Source organism: Somniosus microcephalus, chromosome 6, assembly GCF_052327205.1.
Source record: "Somniosus microcephalus isolate GS21.2 chromosome 6, FLI_Smic_1.0, whole genome shotgun sequence".
NCBI lineage: Eukaryota > Metazoa > Chordata > Chondrichthyes > Squaliformes > Somniosidae > Somniosus > Somniosus microcephalus.
The window spans coordinates 108,409,133-108,428,897 of NC_140992.1; the positions used below are offsets into that span (position 1 = coordinate 108,409,133).

At 43.7% G+C, this 19,765-nt stretch overlaps 1 protein-coding gene across 2 annotated transcripts in view; it reads right to left on the reverse strand.

Moving 5' to 3' along the window:
- The window catches only part of LOC147115976 (rho guanine nucleotide exchange factor 4-like), a 173,154-nt gene that overhangs the window by 28,185 nt on the left and 125,204 nt on the right, over positions 1 to 19,765 (reverse strand). For both annotated transcript variants that reach the window (XM_085990657.1, XM_085990656.1), the window contains exons 7-8: positions 18,273 to 18,519; positions 9,700 to 9,771 (exon numbers count right to left, since the gene is read on the reverse strand). In XM_085990657.1, coding sequence (XP_085846783.1) covers positions 9,700 to 9,771; positions 18,273 to 18,519 — 319 coding nt within the window. The remainder of the gene's footprint in view (positions 1 to 9,699; positions 9,772 to 18,272; positions 18,520 to 19,765) is intronic.

The following is a 19,765-nucleotide window of genomic DNA, read 5'->3' on the forward strand; positions in this document are numbered from 1 at the left end:
CCATTCTCACCCTTGTCCATATCTTTTGGTATCAAAATATTCTATTAAATACCTCTTCTATGACTTCCCTTTTGCAAACCCTTTGCTTCTTTTCAATTAGATTGTCACTCTTTAAGTGCTTCACTTTCTTGACCTTGATAATTGATTCCAGAATTTTGCCTGGTGCTGATATCAGACTAATTGGTCTTTAGTGACCCTGATCCCCTCAGTTCCATTTTTAAATAACTTGCTATTCTGCCGTCCTCTGGTATGACTCCCTTTGCTAATCCGTTCCTAAATATCTTTATTAGTAGTGTTGTTATCTCATTCATAAGATCTTTAAGAACCCTTGAGTGTATCCCATTTAGTGCAGGCGCCTTACTTGAATCTCACTCAAGTATCCAGTTATCAGCTCAGTCGTGTGTTAATTCTATTACACTGTTCAATTTGTCTCCCTTGGAACATCCACTTTGTTTCTTCCCCAAACTTTCATTAAAACTTGTAAATACTGAGCTGAAGAACTTGTGTAACTTTTTGGCTATGTCCATATCTTCATTAATCTTGACTCCTGTTTTTATAACCAGTGGTTGAATCATCTATTGTATATTCCTTTTTTCCATCATCTATTTAAAAAGGATATTTGCTTTAATTTCCTCAGCAAATCTAATTTCAGATGCTCGATTTGCTCCTTTAACAGTCCTTTTGTACTCTGACTTTCTCCTTATAATAATCCTTACTACACTTTGTCCAAGACAATTTATAATATCTAAATTATAATTGGTTGTAGTTGTTGGAGGACAATCATTTCAGCCCCAGGACATCGCTGCAGGAGTTCCTCATGGCAGTGTGCTAGGCCCCACCATCTTCAGCTGCTTCATCAATGACCTTCCCTCCAACATAAGGTCAGAAGTGGGGATGTGCACTGATGATTGCACAGTGTTCAGTTCCATTCACAACTGCTCAGATAAATAAACAGTCCATGCCCGCATGTAGCAAGACCTGGATGACATTCAGGCTTGGGCTGATAAGTGGCAAGTAACATTCGTGCCACACAAATGCCAGGCAATGACCAGCTCCAACAAGCAAGAGTCTAACCACCTCCCCTTGACATTCAAAAGCATAACCATCGCCGAATCCCCCACCATCAACATCCTGGGGAGGTCACCATTGACCAGAAACTTAACTGGACCAGCCACATAAATACGGTGGCTATAAGAGCAGGTCAGAGGCTGGGTATTCTGACTCCCCAAAGCTTTACCACCACCTACAAGGCACAAGTAAGGAGTGTGTTGGAAGACTCGCCACTTTCTTGGATGAGTGCAGCTCCAACAACACTCAAGAAGCTCGACACCATCCAGGACAAAGCGGCCCGCTTGATTGGCACCCCATCCACCACCTTAAACATTCACTTCCTCCACCTCCGGTGTACCGTGGCTGCAGTGTGTACCATCTACAAGGTGCACTGCAGCAACTCGCTAAGGCTTCTTTGACAGCACCTCCCAAACCTGCGACCTCTTCCACCTAGAAGGACAAGGGCAGCAGGCGCATGGGAGCACCATCACCTACAAATTCCCCTCCAAGTTACACACCATCCTGACTTGGAAATATATGGCCATTCCTTCATCGTCGCTGGGTCAAAATCCTGGAACTCCCTCCCTAACAGAACTATGGGAGTACCTTCAACACACAGACTGCAACGGTTCAAGAAGGCAGCTCACCACCACCTTCTCAAGGGCAATTAGGGATGGGCAATAAATGCTGGCCTTGCCAGCGATGCCTACATCCCAGGAACGAATAAAAAAATGTTTTTTAATTCTTTGTTATCTCCAATAACTTTTTCTACCTTCCCCTGCCTTCATTTACTGTCCTTCTCCAATTCTTATCATTTTAAGCTTGTTCAATCTAGCTGGTTTTGCTCCATTCTCCTCTTACCCTTGTACATATTATTAAAATGATCCATCCTAAATTTCTGTGATCTAATGCTACTGCTATTATTTTCCTTTCTCTATCCTGAATCATATAACTCTATGATCACTTTTCCCCAACTATAATGATCTCATTTGTGGTCAACATTAGGCTGAGTACAACACATCCAGAAATTCTTGATTCATTTTTCCTATGAGACCACCTAAACTCCATTATATATTTGAATAGTTAAAAACCCCACTAAAACATCACCTTTGCTGGATACTTTCCTTACTTGATAAATAGAGGCATAGAGTACAAAAGCCAGGAAGTTATGCCACACCTGTATAAAACACTAGTTCGACCCCAGCTAGAGTATTGTGTTGACTTCTGAGCACCACACTTTAGGAAGGACGTGAAAGCTTTGGAGAGGGTGCAGAAGAGATTTACTAGAATGGTTCCAGGAATGAGGGAATACAGTTACGTGGATAAACTGGAGAAGCTGGGGTTGTTCTCCTTGGAATAGAGAAGGCTAAGAGGAGATTTGATAGAGGTGTTTAAAATCATGAAGGGTTTAGAAAGAGTAAATAAAGAGAAACTGTTTCCAAGGGTCGATAATGAGAGGGCACAGATTTTAGGTGATTAGCAAAAGAACCAGAGGTGACAGGAGGAAAAAACTTTTTTATGCAACGAGTGGTTAGGATTTTGAATGTACTGTCTGATAGGGTGGTGGATACACAGTCAATAGTAGCCTTCAAAAGGGAATTGGATAAATTCTTGAGGGAGAAAAAATTGCAGGGGTATGGGGAAAGAGCGGGGGAGGGGGGTTAACTGGATTGCTCTTCGAAAGAGCCGGCATAGACTCGATGGGCCGAATGGCCTCCTACTGTGCTGTACTATTTTATGGTGTGGAGATGCCGGTGTTGGACTGGGGTGGACAAATGTAAAAAATCACACAACACCAGGTTATAGTCCAACAGCTTTATTTGAAATCACAAGCTTTCAGAGCGCTGCTCCTTCTTCAGGTGAAGTGGAGAAATGCATAAAGACACAACTTATATAGTCAGAGAATAATGTCAGATGTTTACAGGTAATCTTTCCAACTGCCATTTATCACACCTCGGCAGAGAGATAATCACAGCAATCAAAGGTGTGAATGGTGTCCAAACAGGTCAGTCAGGAAAACATTACATCAAAGAACAATGAGGTGGGGCCACAAGGGGTCAAATGTTGCAGATGCTGGGGTCTGTATGAAAAACAAAAAAACAGGCAAAAAACATTTTTTTTGCTGGAAATCACAGCAGGTCTGGCCACATCTGTGTAGAGAGAACAAGCCAACGACGACTCGAGTCTGGATGACCCTACGTCAGGTGGGGTTACATGTAGCGTGACATGAACCCAAGATCCCAGTTGAGGCTGTCCTCATGTGTGCAGAACTTGGCTATCAGTTTCTGCTCAACGATTTTGCGTTGTCGTGTGTCTCGAAGGCCGCCTTGGAGAATGCTTACCCGAAGGCAACGGAACCCTGTGTGAGAACCTCTCTGGATATGTCGAGGGCATCCTGAAACCCATTGTACAGGGAACCCCCAGCTTCTGTCGCGACACTACAGACTTCTTACAGAAACTCAGCACCCACAGACCAGTTGAACCAGGAACACTCCTCGCCACGATGGACGTCTCGGCACTCTACGCCAGTATCCCCCACGATGACGGCATCGCTGCTACAGCCTCAGTACTCAACACCAACAACAGCCAATCTCCAGACGCCATCCTACAACTCATCCGCTTCATCCTTGACCACAATGTCTTCACCTTCAACAACCAGTTCTTTACCCAAACACACGGAACAGCCATGGGGACCAAATTCGCACCCCAATACGCCAACATCTTCATGCACAAGTTCGAGCAAGACTTCTTCACTGCACAGGATCTCCAACCAATGCTATACACCAGATACATCGACGACATTTTCTTCCTATGGACCCACGGCGAAGAATCACTGAAAAGACTACACGATAACATCAACAAGTTCCATCCCACCATCAAACTCACCATGGACTACTCCTCAGAATCGGTTTCATTCTTGGACACACGAATCTCCATCAAAGACGGACACCTCAGCACTTCACTCTACCGCAAGCCCACGGACAACCTCACGATGCTCCACTTCTCCAGCTTCCACCCTAACCACGTTAAAGAAGCCATCCCCTATGGACAAGCCCTGCGAATACACAGGATCTGCTCAGACGAGGAGGAACGCGATGGACACCTACAGACGCTGAAAGACGCCCTCGTAAGAATGGGATATGACGCTCGACTCGTCGATCGACAGTTCCGACGGGCCACAGCGAAAAATCACATAGACCTCCTCAGAAGACAAACACGGGACACAACCAACAGAGTACCCTTCGTCGTCCAGTACTTCCCCGGAGCGGAGAAACTACGCCATGTTCTTCGCAGCCTTCAACATGTCATCGATGACGACGAACACCTCGCTAAGGCCATCCCCACGCCTCCACTACTCGCCTTCAAACAGCCGCCTAACCTCAAACGGACCATCGTTCGCAGCAAATTACCCAGCTTTCAGGAGAACAGCGACCACGACACCACACAACCCTGCCACAGCAACCTCTGCAAGACATGCCAGATCATCAACACAGATACCATCATCACACGTGAGGACACCACCCACCAGGTACATGGTACATACTCATGTGACTCGGCCAACGTTGTCTACCTCATACATTGCAGGAAAGGATACCCCGGAGCATGGTACATCGGCGAGACCATGCAGACACTGCGACAACGGATGAACGGGCACCACGCAACAATTGCCAGGCAGGAGTGTTCCCTCCCAGTTGGGGAACACTTCAGCAGTCAAGGACATTCAGCCTCCGATCTTCGGGTAAGCATTCTCCAAGGCGGCCTTCGAGACACACGACAACGCAAAATCGTCGAGCAGAAACTGATAGCCAAGTTCCGCACCCATGAGGACGGCCTCAACTGGGATCTTGGGTTCATGTCACGCTACATGTAACCCCCACCTGACGTAGGGTCATCCAGACTCGAGTCATCATTGGCTTGTTCTCTCTACACAGATGCGGCCAGACCTGCTGTGATTTCCAGCAAAAAAAATGTTTTTTGCCTGTTTTTTTGTTTTTCATACAGACCCCAGCATCTGCAACATTTGACCCCTTGTGGCCCCACCTCATTGTTCTTTGATGTAATGTTTTCCTGACTGACCTGTTTGGACACCATTCACACCTTTGATTGCTGTGATTATCTCTCTGCCGAGGTGTGATAAATGGCAGTTGGAAAGATTACCTGTAAACATCTGACATTATTCTCTGACTATATAAGCTGTGTCTTTATGCATTTCTCCACTTCACCTGACGAAGGAGCAGCGCTCCGAAAGCTTGTGATTTCAAATAAAGCTGTTGGACTATAACCTGGTGTTGTGTGATTTCTTACATTTGTACTATTTTATGATTCTACGATTCTATGACTTCACTGTAAAATAACTGATTAATGTCAATTGTTTGGTCTGGGGGTCTGAAGCAAATTTCTACTAGTAGTTTCCCTTTGCTTTCCTCATTTAACTGTATTCACAGTGATTCAGTTTCCCAAACACCTTTAATGTCCTGCCTTTCCTGTACCTTTATTTTCCTTTCTATATAATGCCACTCCCCCTCCTCTAAGCACACATTCATCTTTTCTGATCAGTCTATGTTCTTTGTGTCACATCCTATTTGTGCTCCGTGCCCCAACAGGTTTTCATTTTCCTGCAATGTCCACATATCCTATATGCACTAATCTTTCTCATGCTGACATCTTCGCTGTTAGAATTCTAGCATTGCGCACAACCCCTTCTATTCCATAGTTTTACACCATTCACACTCAAATTCTTCCTTTGTTGTCTATTACCTATCTTGCCTGTCATTTTTCATGATTCTTCATTGCCTTCCTGAACTATGATGCTCTTCTTCCCACCTGAAGCCTCCTGACTATGTTGTACATCTGTATGAGCCTTAGTTCCTCGATCTTCCTAGTTTAAATATTCTGTCATCTGCCTGCCGTTTGTCCTGTTTGACAATGCCCCAGGCCCTTATCTGTCAGCCTTGTCTTATCTGTTCAGTTGGAGCCCTTCTGGTTGGTACAAGCTTCTCCTTTCCCAGTGGCTTCCCAGTTCCCAAGAAAATCTAAATCCTTGCTCCCTGCCTCACACCCTTAGCTGCACATTCATATGGTAGTCTTGTGGTTATGGTACTGGACTAGAAACCCACAGGGTTTCATAGGTTCAACACATGACAGCAAGTTGTGAAATTCAATTCCACAAATTTGGTAATCTGAAATTCATAGAAACATAGAAGATAGGAGCAGGAGTAGGCCATTCGGCCCCTTGAGCCTGCTCCGCCATTCAATGGGATCATGGCTGATTGTCCAAATTCAGTACCCTGTTCCTGCCTTCTCTCCATATCCCTTGATCCCCCTAGCCTTAAGAAATATATCTAACTCCTTCTTGAATATATTTAATGAATTGGCCTCTACTGCCATCTTTGGTAGAGAATTCCACAGGTTCACCACTCTCTGGGTGAAGAAATTCCTCCTCATCTCTGTCCTAAATGGCTTACCCCTTATCCTTAGACTGTGACCCCTGGTTCTGGACTCCCCGACCATCGGGAACATCCTTCCAGCATCTAGTCTGTCTAGTCCTGTTAGAATTTTATAAGTTTTGATGAGATCCCCTCTCATTCTTCTAAACTCCAGCGAGTACAAGCCCAATCGACCCAATCTCTCCTTATACGTCATTCCTGCCATCCCAGGTATCAGCCTGGTGAATCTTCGCTGCACTCCTTCCATGGCAAGAACATCCTTCCTCAGATAAGGCGACCAAAACTGCACACAATACTCCAGATGTGGTCTCACCAAGGCTCTGTACAACTGCAGCAAGTCATCCTTGTTCCTGTACTCTAACTCTCTCGCTACGAAGGCCAACATACCATTTGCCTTCTTAACCGCCTGCTGCACCTGCATGCTTACTTTCAGCGACTGGTGCACAAGGATGCCCAGGTCTCGTTACACTTCCCCTTCTCCCAATCTATTGCCATTCAGATAATAATCTGCCTTCCTGTTTTTGACACCAAAGTGGATAACCTCGCATTTATCCACTTTATATTACATCTGCCATGCTTCTGCCCAATCACCCAACCTGTCCAAATCATACTGGAGTTTCTCGGTATCCTCCTCACAGCACACACGCTCACCCAGCTTTGTGTCGTCTGCAAACTTGGAGATATTACATCTAGTTCCCTCATCTAGATCATTAATATATATTGTGAATAGCTGGGGTCCTAGCACCGATCCCTGCGGTACCCCACTAGTCACTGCCTGCCACTCGGAAAAAGAGCCGTTTATTCCAACTCTTTGCTTTCTGTCTGCCAACCAGTTCTCTATCCAAGTCAATACCTTGCCCCCAATCCCATGTGCCTTAATTTTACATGCTAATCTCTTATGCGGGACCTTATCGAAAGCCTTTTGAAAATCCAAATACACCACATCCACTGGTTCTCCCTTATCTATTTTACCAGTTACATCCTCAAAAAATTCCAGTAGATTAGTCAAGCACGATTTACCTTTTGTAAATCCATGTTGACTTTGTCTGATCCGGTCACTTTTTTCCAAGTGTTCTGCTATTACATCCTTTATAATGGACTCTAGCATTTTCCCCACTACCGATGTCAGGCTTACTGGTCTGTAATTCCCCATTTTCTCTCTGCCACCCTTTTTGAACAGTGGGGTAACATTAGCTGCCCGCCAATCCATGGGTACTGTTACAGTGTCTATCGAATTTTGGAAGATGACCCGCAATGCATCTACTATTTCTAGGGCCACTTCCTTAAGTACCCTAGGATGTAGATTATCAGGCCCTGGGGATTTATCAGCCCTCAATCCCATCAATTTCCCTAACACCATTTCCCTACAAATACTGGTTTCTATCAGTTCCTCCCTGTCATTAGACCCTATGTTCCCCGACATCTTTGGGAGGTTATTTGTGTCCTCCTTTGTGAAGACAGAGCAAAAGTATGTATTTAATTGGTCTGCCATTTCTTTGTTACCCATTATAAATTCCCCTGATTCTGACTGCAAGGGACCTATGCTTGACTTCACCAATCATTTTCTCTTCACATATCTATAAAAGCTTTTACAGCCAGTTTTTATGTTCCCTGCAAGCTTACTCTCATACTCTATTTTCCCCCTTTTAATTAATCCCTTTGTCCTCCTTTGTTGAATCCTAAACTGCTCCCAATCCTCAGGTTTACTGCTTTTTCTGGCCAATTTATATGTCCTCTCCTTGGATCTTATGCTATCCCTAATTTCCCTTGTTAGCCACGGTTGAGTCACCTTTTTTGTTTTATTTTTATGCCAAATTGGGATGAACAGATTTTGTAGTTCATCCATGCGATCTTTGAATGTTTGCCATTGCCCATCCACCATCAACCCTTTGAGTGACATTCCCCAATCAATCCTACCCAATCCTCCCCAATCAAATTCCCTCTCCCAAAAGGCTGTGGGTGCTGGGTCAACTTCAAGATTGAGAGTGACAGATTTCTATTAGGTAAAGGTATCAGTCATGATCTAATAAAATAGCGAAACAGACTTGAGGGGCTGAATGGCCTTCTCCTGTTCCTACGTACATAATAACAGTGACACTGAGCCAGTTGAGGGATCATGTTCCCTCCCTATCACTTTGAGGTTGGCTTAGTTTGTATGCCAAAACTGACTGTAATAAATTTACTCAACTTTTAAACTCCTGATTACGTTGGTGTTTTGAATCTGAGAAGAGTGGCAAGATGGCATTGGAGGATGACGCTGTGTCTGTGATGTTCCAAGTTCGCCAAATCTGAACTTCGCCCCACCTCACCCCCACGTCCCAGGTTCTTCAATCGTAGCTCCACCCTGGTCATGCTTTTCCTTTATAAATTCGCATGCCCACATTCAAATTTCCTACTTGAACTTGGCACACTGTAATTACACCCTCCTACCAATGATGGCACCATAGTGTCTCAGCTTTGCCTCTTGCTGCTTCTCACCTTGTTCCACAAAGCATCTCCTGAGCTTCAACCAGCTCCACTTCTCTGCCGTAAGTTTTGCTATTTAACTATAATAATATAAAATCAAAGTGTAATGCAAAAATAAGGAACTGGATGTAAAATGGGCACCAAATTATGCTGCACATCCAAGCCTCTAATCCCACTTCAGCTGCAGATTCTGACTTCTCAGGTGCAATTCCCTGGGAGATTGACTTGTATAATGTAAACTTGGCTACCACCCCACTTCTTTGTTCTAGGACATGTTATCATCCCTTTTTACTGTTCCTGCTTAAATTCGTTTCAAAAACTACTAAGAAAATTCATGGCCTTTGTGACCACAGGACCAATGGAGCCAAACCTTCAGAAGAATAAACCTGAGCATAACAGTAAGTAATCATCTTGTCGACTGTTATAATTAGGTTTTAGTTAAACCTTAAAACTTAAAAAAGCAATCATTAAAGGAATAACTTTTAGAAAACATACACAACTGCTCTCAAATAGGGAGATGATTTCCTCTGTGCGTTATGTGTAACAAAATCATCAATCTGCTCTTCATAAAAGGCTCACAATTTAATTATACATGACGCACAAAGGAAATCTTTCCCACATGGTCCATAATGAAATTCCACATTGCACAATAGAGATTTAATGCCTGTTTCATGTCTTGTACTTTATTTCCAGAATGGAAGCTTACGACTTATATATTTAATTGCAGCAAAATCACCTTTTTTCTTCTTCATTGGCTTATGTGCAAGCATTTTGGCCTTCTGCTTTTGGACGTCTGTGATGACAAAGCCTTTAAAAGTGGCACAATATAATATATTAGCGCAGCTCAAAGCAATTGGAACTAGATTTCAAATGACTTTGTTTTTAATAATTACAAAGAAATTGCATTCAAGCTATATTATATGCATCTAAATATTCAATATTTGAACTATGTTCAACGGGGAGGAGAAAATAAAGTCTCATTAATAACAAGATAATGTACGACAAAACTTTTAGCTGGGCAATTTACCATAATTACTGGTCTGAGCTATTTACTGTTACAAGATATTTTGTTTTATTTTCCCCTTGCGAGTGACAATTTGGAGAAACAAGTGATTAGCAGTGTGCTTATATATGTCTTCTCAAGTGAGGCTGACTGCATTGAAGAATGATGGGTAAGAATGAGCTTTTGCCAGCTTTAAGGTTGGAGATATGTTTATCATAAATCTACTGTTAACCATTACATATTTTACTTAGAACACTTGCAACATGTCTGGAACTAAATTATTAACTTAATGACTGTGTTCCAGAACTACAAAAACATTAACACATTCAAGACTGTCACATGTATCAAACAGCTGGCAATGATTGGAATACCTACCTATGTAACGTGGCTATACATGCCCCCCCCTCCCCACTAGCCCTTCTGCAGCCCCCCGACTCCCTGGGCCCCACTCCCCCCATTTCTGGTTGCCTGTTCTGACTCTGCATCTCCCCTTCATGGCCCATGTGACACAACTAGGATGTTCTTACTGCACCTTAGATGGCTAACTCAGCTCACAAAATTTGTTTGTGATGCTTCAGCTTTTGTGCTATGGCCAGTGTCTTGTGTCACACCCCGTTTATATTACAATTTTAATACTCTGGACGCAGACCTGCCCCAGACCTGTTGCGCAAAGCGAAACAGCCACGCTAGCGGTAATCATTTACCTTTGCCAACAGTGTTACTATTTTTCCAGAGACAGGGAACAAAATCTTTTTGAGAAGTAATGTTCCCTGTCTCCAGAGGCATATGTAACATCTTCAGACACTGCATGATAATACCAATGGAGGAGTATGAATTAGACTATTACTGTTTTGAGGCAGCTGTAACAGCAACTTGCACTTATATATTTAACAGTGAAGACAGGAGGCATGGAGATTAGGACAGAAATCGCCCAGAAAATCAGCCCAGGGTGGCTGAAAGCTTTGATACAAAACCTTTTTCTTAAATATTGCTGCTCGAACAAAACAATGTTTTTAAGAACAACAGAAATAAATGGGGGGAAATACCAAACATTGTTAAAAGTTAGTCTTAATGCATTATCATTTTATGTTTCAAAGAAGTACCAGAGTTGAAATTCCTTTTACCTTTAGGCTGCTGGTATTTTACCCTTTTGTCATGGAGCCATTACCTTGAGTTCACTATGGGCATTCCCATGTACACTTTTATATGGGTGGCAGAACAGGAGCAGGTGAAAACGAACATGAAAGAGGCATGCAGGACAGTGCTACATCAAAGGAGAAGACCACCTACTAGGAGCTACTCTCTCACTAGAGTCTGCAGACCATGCCACACCCTTGATGTCTCAGAAGTGGTCTACTTAAGGAGGCAATGGTTCACGAAGGAGGCATCGAAGGAAGACTTCTCCCTTTACAATGTGACCCGCAAACATCCTCACAAACACTAAAACAAAACCAAAGAACATACAAACTTCAGAACACTGAACTTCATATCACAATTGTTTTTACTGTGCTCATTTATATTTACAGCAAGTGCTTCTTGTTTCCTTGGTGCCTCTCTGTGCAGTTCTTAAACTTGGCCTAGACTGTGCTGAAGTGCTACCTGAACGCCAGGGATGCCAGTGGCATTTGACTGCATCGTGATATCATCAGCCTCTTGGTGCCAAGGTGGCTCTCATCTCAGGCTTCTTTGTCCAATGAGGACTGTTCATCTGCTGTAGGTGCACGGGCAGCCTGATCCTATATCTTGACACCTATATGAGGAGGTATCTGAGAGGCTGGCTGGTAAGGTCACATGAGCTGTCCCAGGAGGAGAATGGCATCATGAGGGCAGACCATAGCCATGCCACTTGTGCTGGGTCTTTGATCTGAGTGCCCACTGATCAGCGGGAGGGGAGACCCGAGGGTGTCGGTTAGGTCCTGCGGTCTCTGCGAGATGTTGCCTCAAAGTGCCCTGTACACCACATCCAAAGTTGCCTCGCTTACCATCTTTTTCTCCAAAAAGTTTAGCAAGGGCTGAAGCCAGTTTGAAGGACAGATGCAGAAATTCATGGTGTCAGCTAGCACTGCATTGTGTTGAACCTTTCTGGGACACTGTGGCTGAAGATGGCATTGGACTTCACCATGAAGCCTGTCATCTGTCTTACATCCTCTGCGATGGTCCTCAGTGTCTCCACGTGAGCGTGATGTTCATCCAGCAACACACGTTTTAGAGTAGTATCCCAGAGATCTGAGCCCCCGGGCTTGGTAACCAGGGGCTGATATCTGCAGGGACTCTGCTCTCTAGTGTTGGTATCCATTTCACCTCTGACCTCTGACACTGTGAGGGTAATGAATGAAGGCGTGCCAAATGTATAAAGACACTGCAAGGGTCAGGTCGAGCAGGTAATTTACTTTGGCTACTCTGATGAAGGGTGTAAAGATAAACCCAGCAACTATAGGCCAGTCAGTTTAACCTCGGTAGTGCGGAAGCTTTTAGAAACAATAATCAGGGACAGTCACTTGGTCAAGTATGGATTAATTAAGGAAAGCCAGCACGGATTTGTTAAAGGCAAATCGTGTTTAACCAACTTGATCAAGTTTTTTGATGAGGTAACAGAGGGGGTTGTTGATGCAATGCGGTTGACGTGGTGTACGTGGATTTCCAAAAGGCGTTCGACAAAGTGCCAGATAATAGGCTTGCCAGCAAAGTTGAAGCCCATGGAATAAAAGGGACAGTGGCAGCATGGATACGAAATTGGCTAAGTGATAAGAAACAGAGAGTAGTGGTGAATGGTTGTTTTTCGGACTGGAGGAAGGTATACAGTGGTGTTCCCCAGGGGTCGGTGCTAGGACCACTGCTTTTCTTGATATATATTAATGAATTGGATGTGAGTGTACAGGGCACAATTTCAAAATTTGCAAATGACACAAAACTTGGAAGTATAGTGAACAGGAAGATAGTGATAGACTTCAACAGGCAGGTGGAATGGGCGGACATGTGGCAGATGAAATTTAACGCGGAAAAATGCGAAGTGATATATTTTGGTAAAATGAAGAGAGGAAATATAAACTAAAGGGTACAATCCTAAAAGGGGTGCATGAACAGAGAGACCTAGGGGTATATGTGCACAAATTGTTGAAGGTGGCAGGGCAGGTTGAGAAAGCAGTTAAAAAGGCTTACAGGATTCTGGTCTTCATGAATAGAGGCATAGTACAAAAGCATGGAAATTATGATGACCCTGTATAAAACACTGGTTCGGCCTCAACTGGAGTATTGTGTCCAATTCTGGGCACGGCACTTTAGGAAGGATGTGAAGGCCTTAGAGAGGGTGCAGGAAAGATTTACGAGAATGATTCCAGGGATGAGGGACTTCAGTTACGTGGATAGACTGGGGAAGCTGGGGTTGTTCTCCTTAGAGCAGAGAAGATTGAGAGAAGATTTGATAGAGGTGTTCAAAATCATGAGGGGTCTGGACAGAGTAGGTAGAGAGAAACTGTTCCTATTGGCAGAGGGGTTGTGAACCAGAGGACATAGATTTAAGGTGATTGGTAAAAGAACCAAAGGCGACGTGAGAAAAAAAAATTTTACGCAGCGAGTGGTTAGGATCTGGAATGCATTGTTTGAAAAGGTGGTGGAGGCAGATTTAATCATAGCTTTAAAAAGGGAATTGGATAAGTACTTGAAAGAAAAAAATTTGCAGGGCTGCTGGGAAAGGGCAGGGGTGTGGGACTAGCTGAAGTGCTCTTGCAGAGAACCGGCATGGGCTCGACAGGCCAAATGGCCTTCTTCCGTGCTGTAACCATTCTATGATTCTATGAAACGTCTCCCTGCACTGCAAAGGAATCCTGGGGCTCAAAGAGGTGGCACTCACTGCAAACAGCCATCTCCCTCCACAAAGTGTGGGCCACTTTCTTTATGGCTGTCTAACCCCAGGCCCATGACCCCACCCAGAGCACCCCTCCTGCTCCGTATTTCCATTACAACGACGTGCGGGTTCGGCTCCCTGAAGTTTGCCGCCCATTTCTTCGATTTGGCTGACATTCAATGCCTTTCAGCAGGTTTTATTTCCTGCTGCTGCAACAGGTCTCTGCCTCTTCTCCAGGTATTTTCTGGTGCACTTCCCCATCATTAACCCCCCTCCCCACCGATCTCCACTCCTCCCGCTAGGTATTTTCTGAGCTCCTGGACCCTGGAAAATCTCCCCTATTGCATCCATTCATGACCCATTTGGGGCCTAACATCCCGCTCCCCCCACCAGCCCCCCCAGCACTATTTTCTGCCCTCCTCCTTGAAGCGTGTATTTAGACAGCTTGCACTCCTCCTCTGTTAACATTAGCTGACCCTGCGGGGTGAGCATTACAATCTGATGGTGGGCGGAGTCCTTCTGTGCCTCAGTGGTGCTGTCAATATTTCAGACCCATAGTTTTTCTAAATTGCATATAATTTAAACCACAACTCTTCTATTGTAAGAAATGAGACACCAAACTTAGGTCTTAAAGGCAGTTTAGTGTAGAAATTGTTCATGTTTTCAAACAATGAGGCACTTGAGATACACAACTATGGTTTTTCCAGTTTACATGGGCAGTAAACGGAACAAAATGGTGCCAATGGAAGAAGCGTGGCAGAAAGTCAAATTCTTCGTGTTGGTCTGAAAATTCTTGTAACAGAAGTCTTGATTTAAAAAAATAATTGTACCAGAAAACAAATCCCTCCACTACGAGACCAGGGAGATGGCTAACAAGTTATATGGGGGGATTTTCTCCAACAGTACCTCCCAAACCCACGATCTCTACTACCTAGAAGGACAAGGGCAGCAGATGCATGGAAACACCACCACCTCCAAGTTTCCCTCCAAGTCACAAACCACCCTGACTTAGAAATATACCGATGTTCCTTCATCGTTGCTGGGTCAAAATCCTGGAACTCCCTCCCTAACAGCACTGTGGGAGTACTTTCACCACACGGACTGCAGTGGTTCAGGAAGACGGCTCACCACCACCTTCTCAAGGGCAATTAGGGATGGGCAATAAATGCCAGACTTGGCAGCAATATCCACATCACAGGAACGAACAAAAAAAAAAAATCTGCGCCTGGCATATTGGATGAGGTGGGCCGGAGCTCACACCTGTGCACTCGCCTATTTACATGGTTCAGTCCAGTGCACCTGATCGCAGACTGCGGAAAATCTCCCCTATTGTATCAAAAGTCACACATAGGGCTAAAGACTGTCGATGCATGTCAGTAATCTGCACTGAGGAGCTGGACAAGAACAGTTTTTAACTTAAGAAGAAAAGGAATAATCCAAAGCACAGATGTGTCCAAAGACTAGTAGCAGCTGGCAGAAGAACGGGTGGCTGCAATATATCATTTTGTAGAGTAGGACATCACCTGCTACTTGACTGATTCTGGTGAGTGTTAAAAAAGTATTTATTCAATCCATGATCTGTTACTGCACACATAAATGTTTCAGCTGTTATCACTGGTTAATACAGTCTGTAATGAGGTAAGTCCTTTACAGTAATATTCATGTTCTTGGTCTATCATTTCCTTTTTATAATATTTATATCAAGTTTGAGTTTTCAATATTGTTGTAAAATTGGTGATAACTTTCTTACATTCTGCCTAGTCTTACAGCAAATGAACAAAATATTTTTCTCTTATATGCACAGGTGATTCTCCTTCATTTGCTGGTTGATCACAATAGGAACCTGTTGTGATTGCTGAGGGTAAGATACTTGACTGCACAGCCTGGAGGCAATCTTATGTGTGCAGATGTCAAGTGCAGGGCTACTGCAAGCAGAAGGAGAGATCAGTCAGAGTTCCAAGGTGCTGTGCCCAACACAATCCTAGCGGTGATGGGAGAGAGCACTTATGCCAGATACTAAAACAGATGCAAGGAGGCTGTCCAGCTTAGATCTACCCATGTACTGGGATGTGAGTACATGGTGAATACAGCGACCTTCCTTTATATCACAAGAGGATGTTACCTTTCAGACCTCTTGCAGTCAGAAATAAGGCCGCGTTGAGAATAATGTTCAGGCATCAGCCTGTAGCACTGTGGCTAGTAAGCCATTTTGTCCTTGTGGAGGGAACTTCCACTGAGGATTTTGTCCTAAGCTCCACGTTGTAAATAAAAGAATTACAACAAATAATTTGAGAAATTTTGCATTTTACAATATTATCAAATTGGAATGCCAAATAATATGTTTTGCAATTTAACACATTAACAAATTTATGATGTTTCACTGATATATACACCAATTTTTTGAATATTTAAAAAATATCATTCAAAAAAGGATTTATTATTGATGGTCATGTTTTCACTGGTGTAGTGAATGCAGCTTCATTTAACTTCTTATCAGTTTACAATGCAGATATTCTTTACTTACTAAAAATGATTTCTGTTCCTTTGAATAAAATTGTTGTGTCCATCACTTCTATATCCTGTGTCTTTCTTCAGTCGCTACAAAGCGTCTTTCTTTCACAGTTGATATAAAAGTGGCAAATCAGTGTAGTTTGGCAGTGCATCCGGATGAGTGGCTTATGAATGGTTTCCACAATCGGCTGTTTCATGTTCATCTCTTACTTTGTGGATTCTACCCTCATTTACATATTAAACACTAACTTCATCTTCCTAGGTGGGTAGCTGTGCTGCAAACATTGGTAAGATGGATGCAGTGCTGTTGTGATCAGGGCCGCTGGCAGGGTCTTCTTCCATATAAAGTGATGGAAAAGGAAAAATAAATATTGGTTCCAAGATACACCTTCAAAGAGAGTTTAATGTGCGTCATTGCTTGTGTGGTTCTGCGTATGTGAGAGCAAGAAGGACAAGACATAACAAAAGCTTGAGGGAAGACTCTAGCTTCACCTTCCCCTGTTCACTTGATGCTCTTATAGGCAAAGATGCCCCAGGGAGTCCTCTTGAAAGGGACTAAAGGGCTTGTAACCTTTGGGTATTCTCCAATTTGCAAGTGTTATGAGCTGTTTGGTCCTGCAAGCACAGAAGAAGTCTTCTTGAGGTGTTGTAAATTGAAGAAGCACATACAGTAACGGATATGCCTCCAATCTGCAATCCATCATGAGGATCAGTAATTGGCCATGCATTATATCGCTAGGTTGGGTAACAATAATTTGCATGTGAATATGTCAGTGTGCAAGTCTTTCAATTGTAAGTTTCAGCTTGAAGGTGTACCTTGTTGGAGTATGGAAATGCTAGGTAAGCAATGAAAGAGCTGTAAGGTTGTTGGAGAGTTTGCATAGGCTGGCAGTAATTGCATAACAGATCGACAGGCATGTGACATTCCTACTTGGGCCAGCTATATGATATATGGCACCGTTGTGTAGCCACACCATGGCACTTTTCTTAAGTGCCATCTTTTTATATGTTCACAGGTTCTGTGGTAAGTACATTGAACTGCCTGCCACCCCCTGCCAGGTATAACTGCACTGCTAGAGAGAGTCCCAAAGGGACAATCCTCCTTGCACTTAATCCATGCAGTAGTACCTCCACTTCGCCTTCTATGAAAAGAGGTTTGGATGATGTGCTGCTCCATCACTTGCCCATAGATTCAATTTTTTGGTCCACTGTATTTTTCCTGCCACTTCTTTAGCCCCACACAGCATTTACAAAGGCAGCTGAAACCTCTTGAGCCCCATTCAGCCTGTGGAAAGGTAGACAAAAGTTCTACCCCCATATACAGCCTCTTAGGCTTACCAGCTGCAAACATGTTAAATATTCTGTGCACCCCCACACTCCCCTCCCCACCCCAACTTTGGTTAGCTCCCATTGCAAAGCCCATTCCAGGCCAGATTTCATACTGCGTGTGTAATTAGAGCTGGCCCCTGGTGGGGACAGCCATTCCTGTTTCGAGTGAATGCACTAGTCCTGCAGCCAAGGAATCCACAAGTGAAACAATCCCCTCAAAGAGCAGCACCCTGTGACTGATGGGAGACGCCCTCCCCTCCTTCTCTCTATTGTATTTTAACACTGTTGAGAACCACCAATTTAGTTCCCATTGACCAGAAGAGAGAGGACAGTTGCCTGAGCATAACAATCAGTGCTACTGTAATACACAATACAAAGCATCTCCATGCATCACTACATCTTCTGTTTTGACAATTCTGGGCCTCAATAAAGGATAGATCTTGTGTATGTTGAAACTGGGATTTGTGTCAGTTCATTTCAAAACCTAACCTTCATGAGACATCAAGAGGGTCTTAGACTGCTGCTTGGTCTCATATCAGCCAATCAAAATCCTGCAAAAATCCTTGTTAGCAGCAGTCCAACCTATAAGTGTTCTGAAATCAAGTATAAACCACATTTTTACCTGAGTCCTCATCATTTTTAACTAGTTTTTTCTCATCCTCAAAGGCATGAAGCCACAACAGTTTCTCTGAGGGTTTCTTCGCAATGAGCAGATGCACCTCATCATCTACAAGCTTGTTTTGAAGTTTGAAAGCGTTCTTGACCTTGACATTGAATTCCCAATCTTTTCCATCTTTTATGTCTACCACTAGCATGTTGTCCATGTCTATTCGGTTCTTGTAGTATAACACGTCACGACGTAGAAGATCCTGTGAAATATGTCACACAATGTAATTGATTATTTAGAATATCATCTATGGATCTGTTAAACAGCTCTGGCATCAGGAAGATCATCTAAAACCTTTCATAGAATCATACAGCACAGAAGGAGGCCATTCGGTCCATCGTGCCTGTGCCAGCTCTTTGAAAGAGCTATCCAATTAGTCCCACTCCCCCGCTCTTCCCACTTGGCGCTGCAAATTTTTGCTTTTCAAGTATTTATTCCCTTTTGAAAGTTACTATTGAATATGCTTCCACCACCCTTTCAGGCAGTGCATTGTAGTCCATCATAAGACGCTACAAAAAATGTTTTCCTCATCTCCCCTCTGGTTCTTTTGCCAATTATTTTAAAACTGTGTCCTCTGGTTAAGAACATAAGAACATAAGAACTAGGAGCAGGATTAGGCCATACAGCGCCATTCAATTAGATAATGACTGATCTTTGACCTCAACTCCACTTTCCTGCCCAATCCCCATATCCCATGATTCCCCGAGAGTCCAAAAATCTATTGATCTTACCGATGCCCACCCTCCAGTGGAAACAGTCTCTCCTTATTTATACCTTTCTTACTGAAATTCTAGCAATGCTTATTGTACAGTAAAACCTGCATTTACAAGTATTAGATACATTTTCCTCTCCAGAGCCATCTGTGTGAAGGTTTTGCACAATTAATCAAGACCATTACTTTTGTGCATGCTTAGACTTCCTAATTGCTATTCAATTCTGCTCAGTCCTGGGTGCTTGCTCACCTCAGCACTGCCACAGGAACATTCACTGAATCTAGCTTTTGTACACGTTAAGGAATTACATAGAATTACATAAAGTATACAGCACAGAAACAGGCTATTCGGCCCAAGCAGTCCATGCCGGTGTTTATGCCCCACTCAAGCCGCCTCCCATTCTTCGCCATCTAACTCTATCAGCATAACCCTCAATTCCATTCTCCCTCATGTGGGCCCAGATTTTGCTCTCATGGGAAAGCAATGGCTTTCGCTGTTCACCTCGCTGACAGTTGCCCAAAGACTTTTCGTGGGCTTGTCAGCAGAGATTTCTACCAATCCGGCATCTGATCCAATGCGGCGCCTTCTACAGGGGAACTGTGGCATCTGTGAACATAACAAGCAACAGGGAGGTTCTTCAACAATCAGATTGAAGAATTCTCACTGAGACACGAAGAGCTGGATTTTGTCAGTGTGGGCGGGCTGGGGCGCGTCAGGTGGAAATTGTGTCAGGGC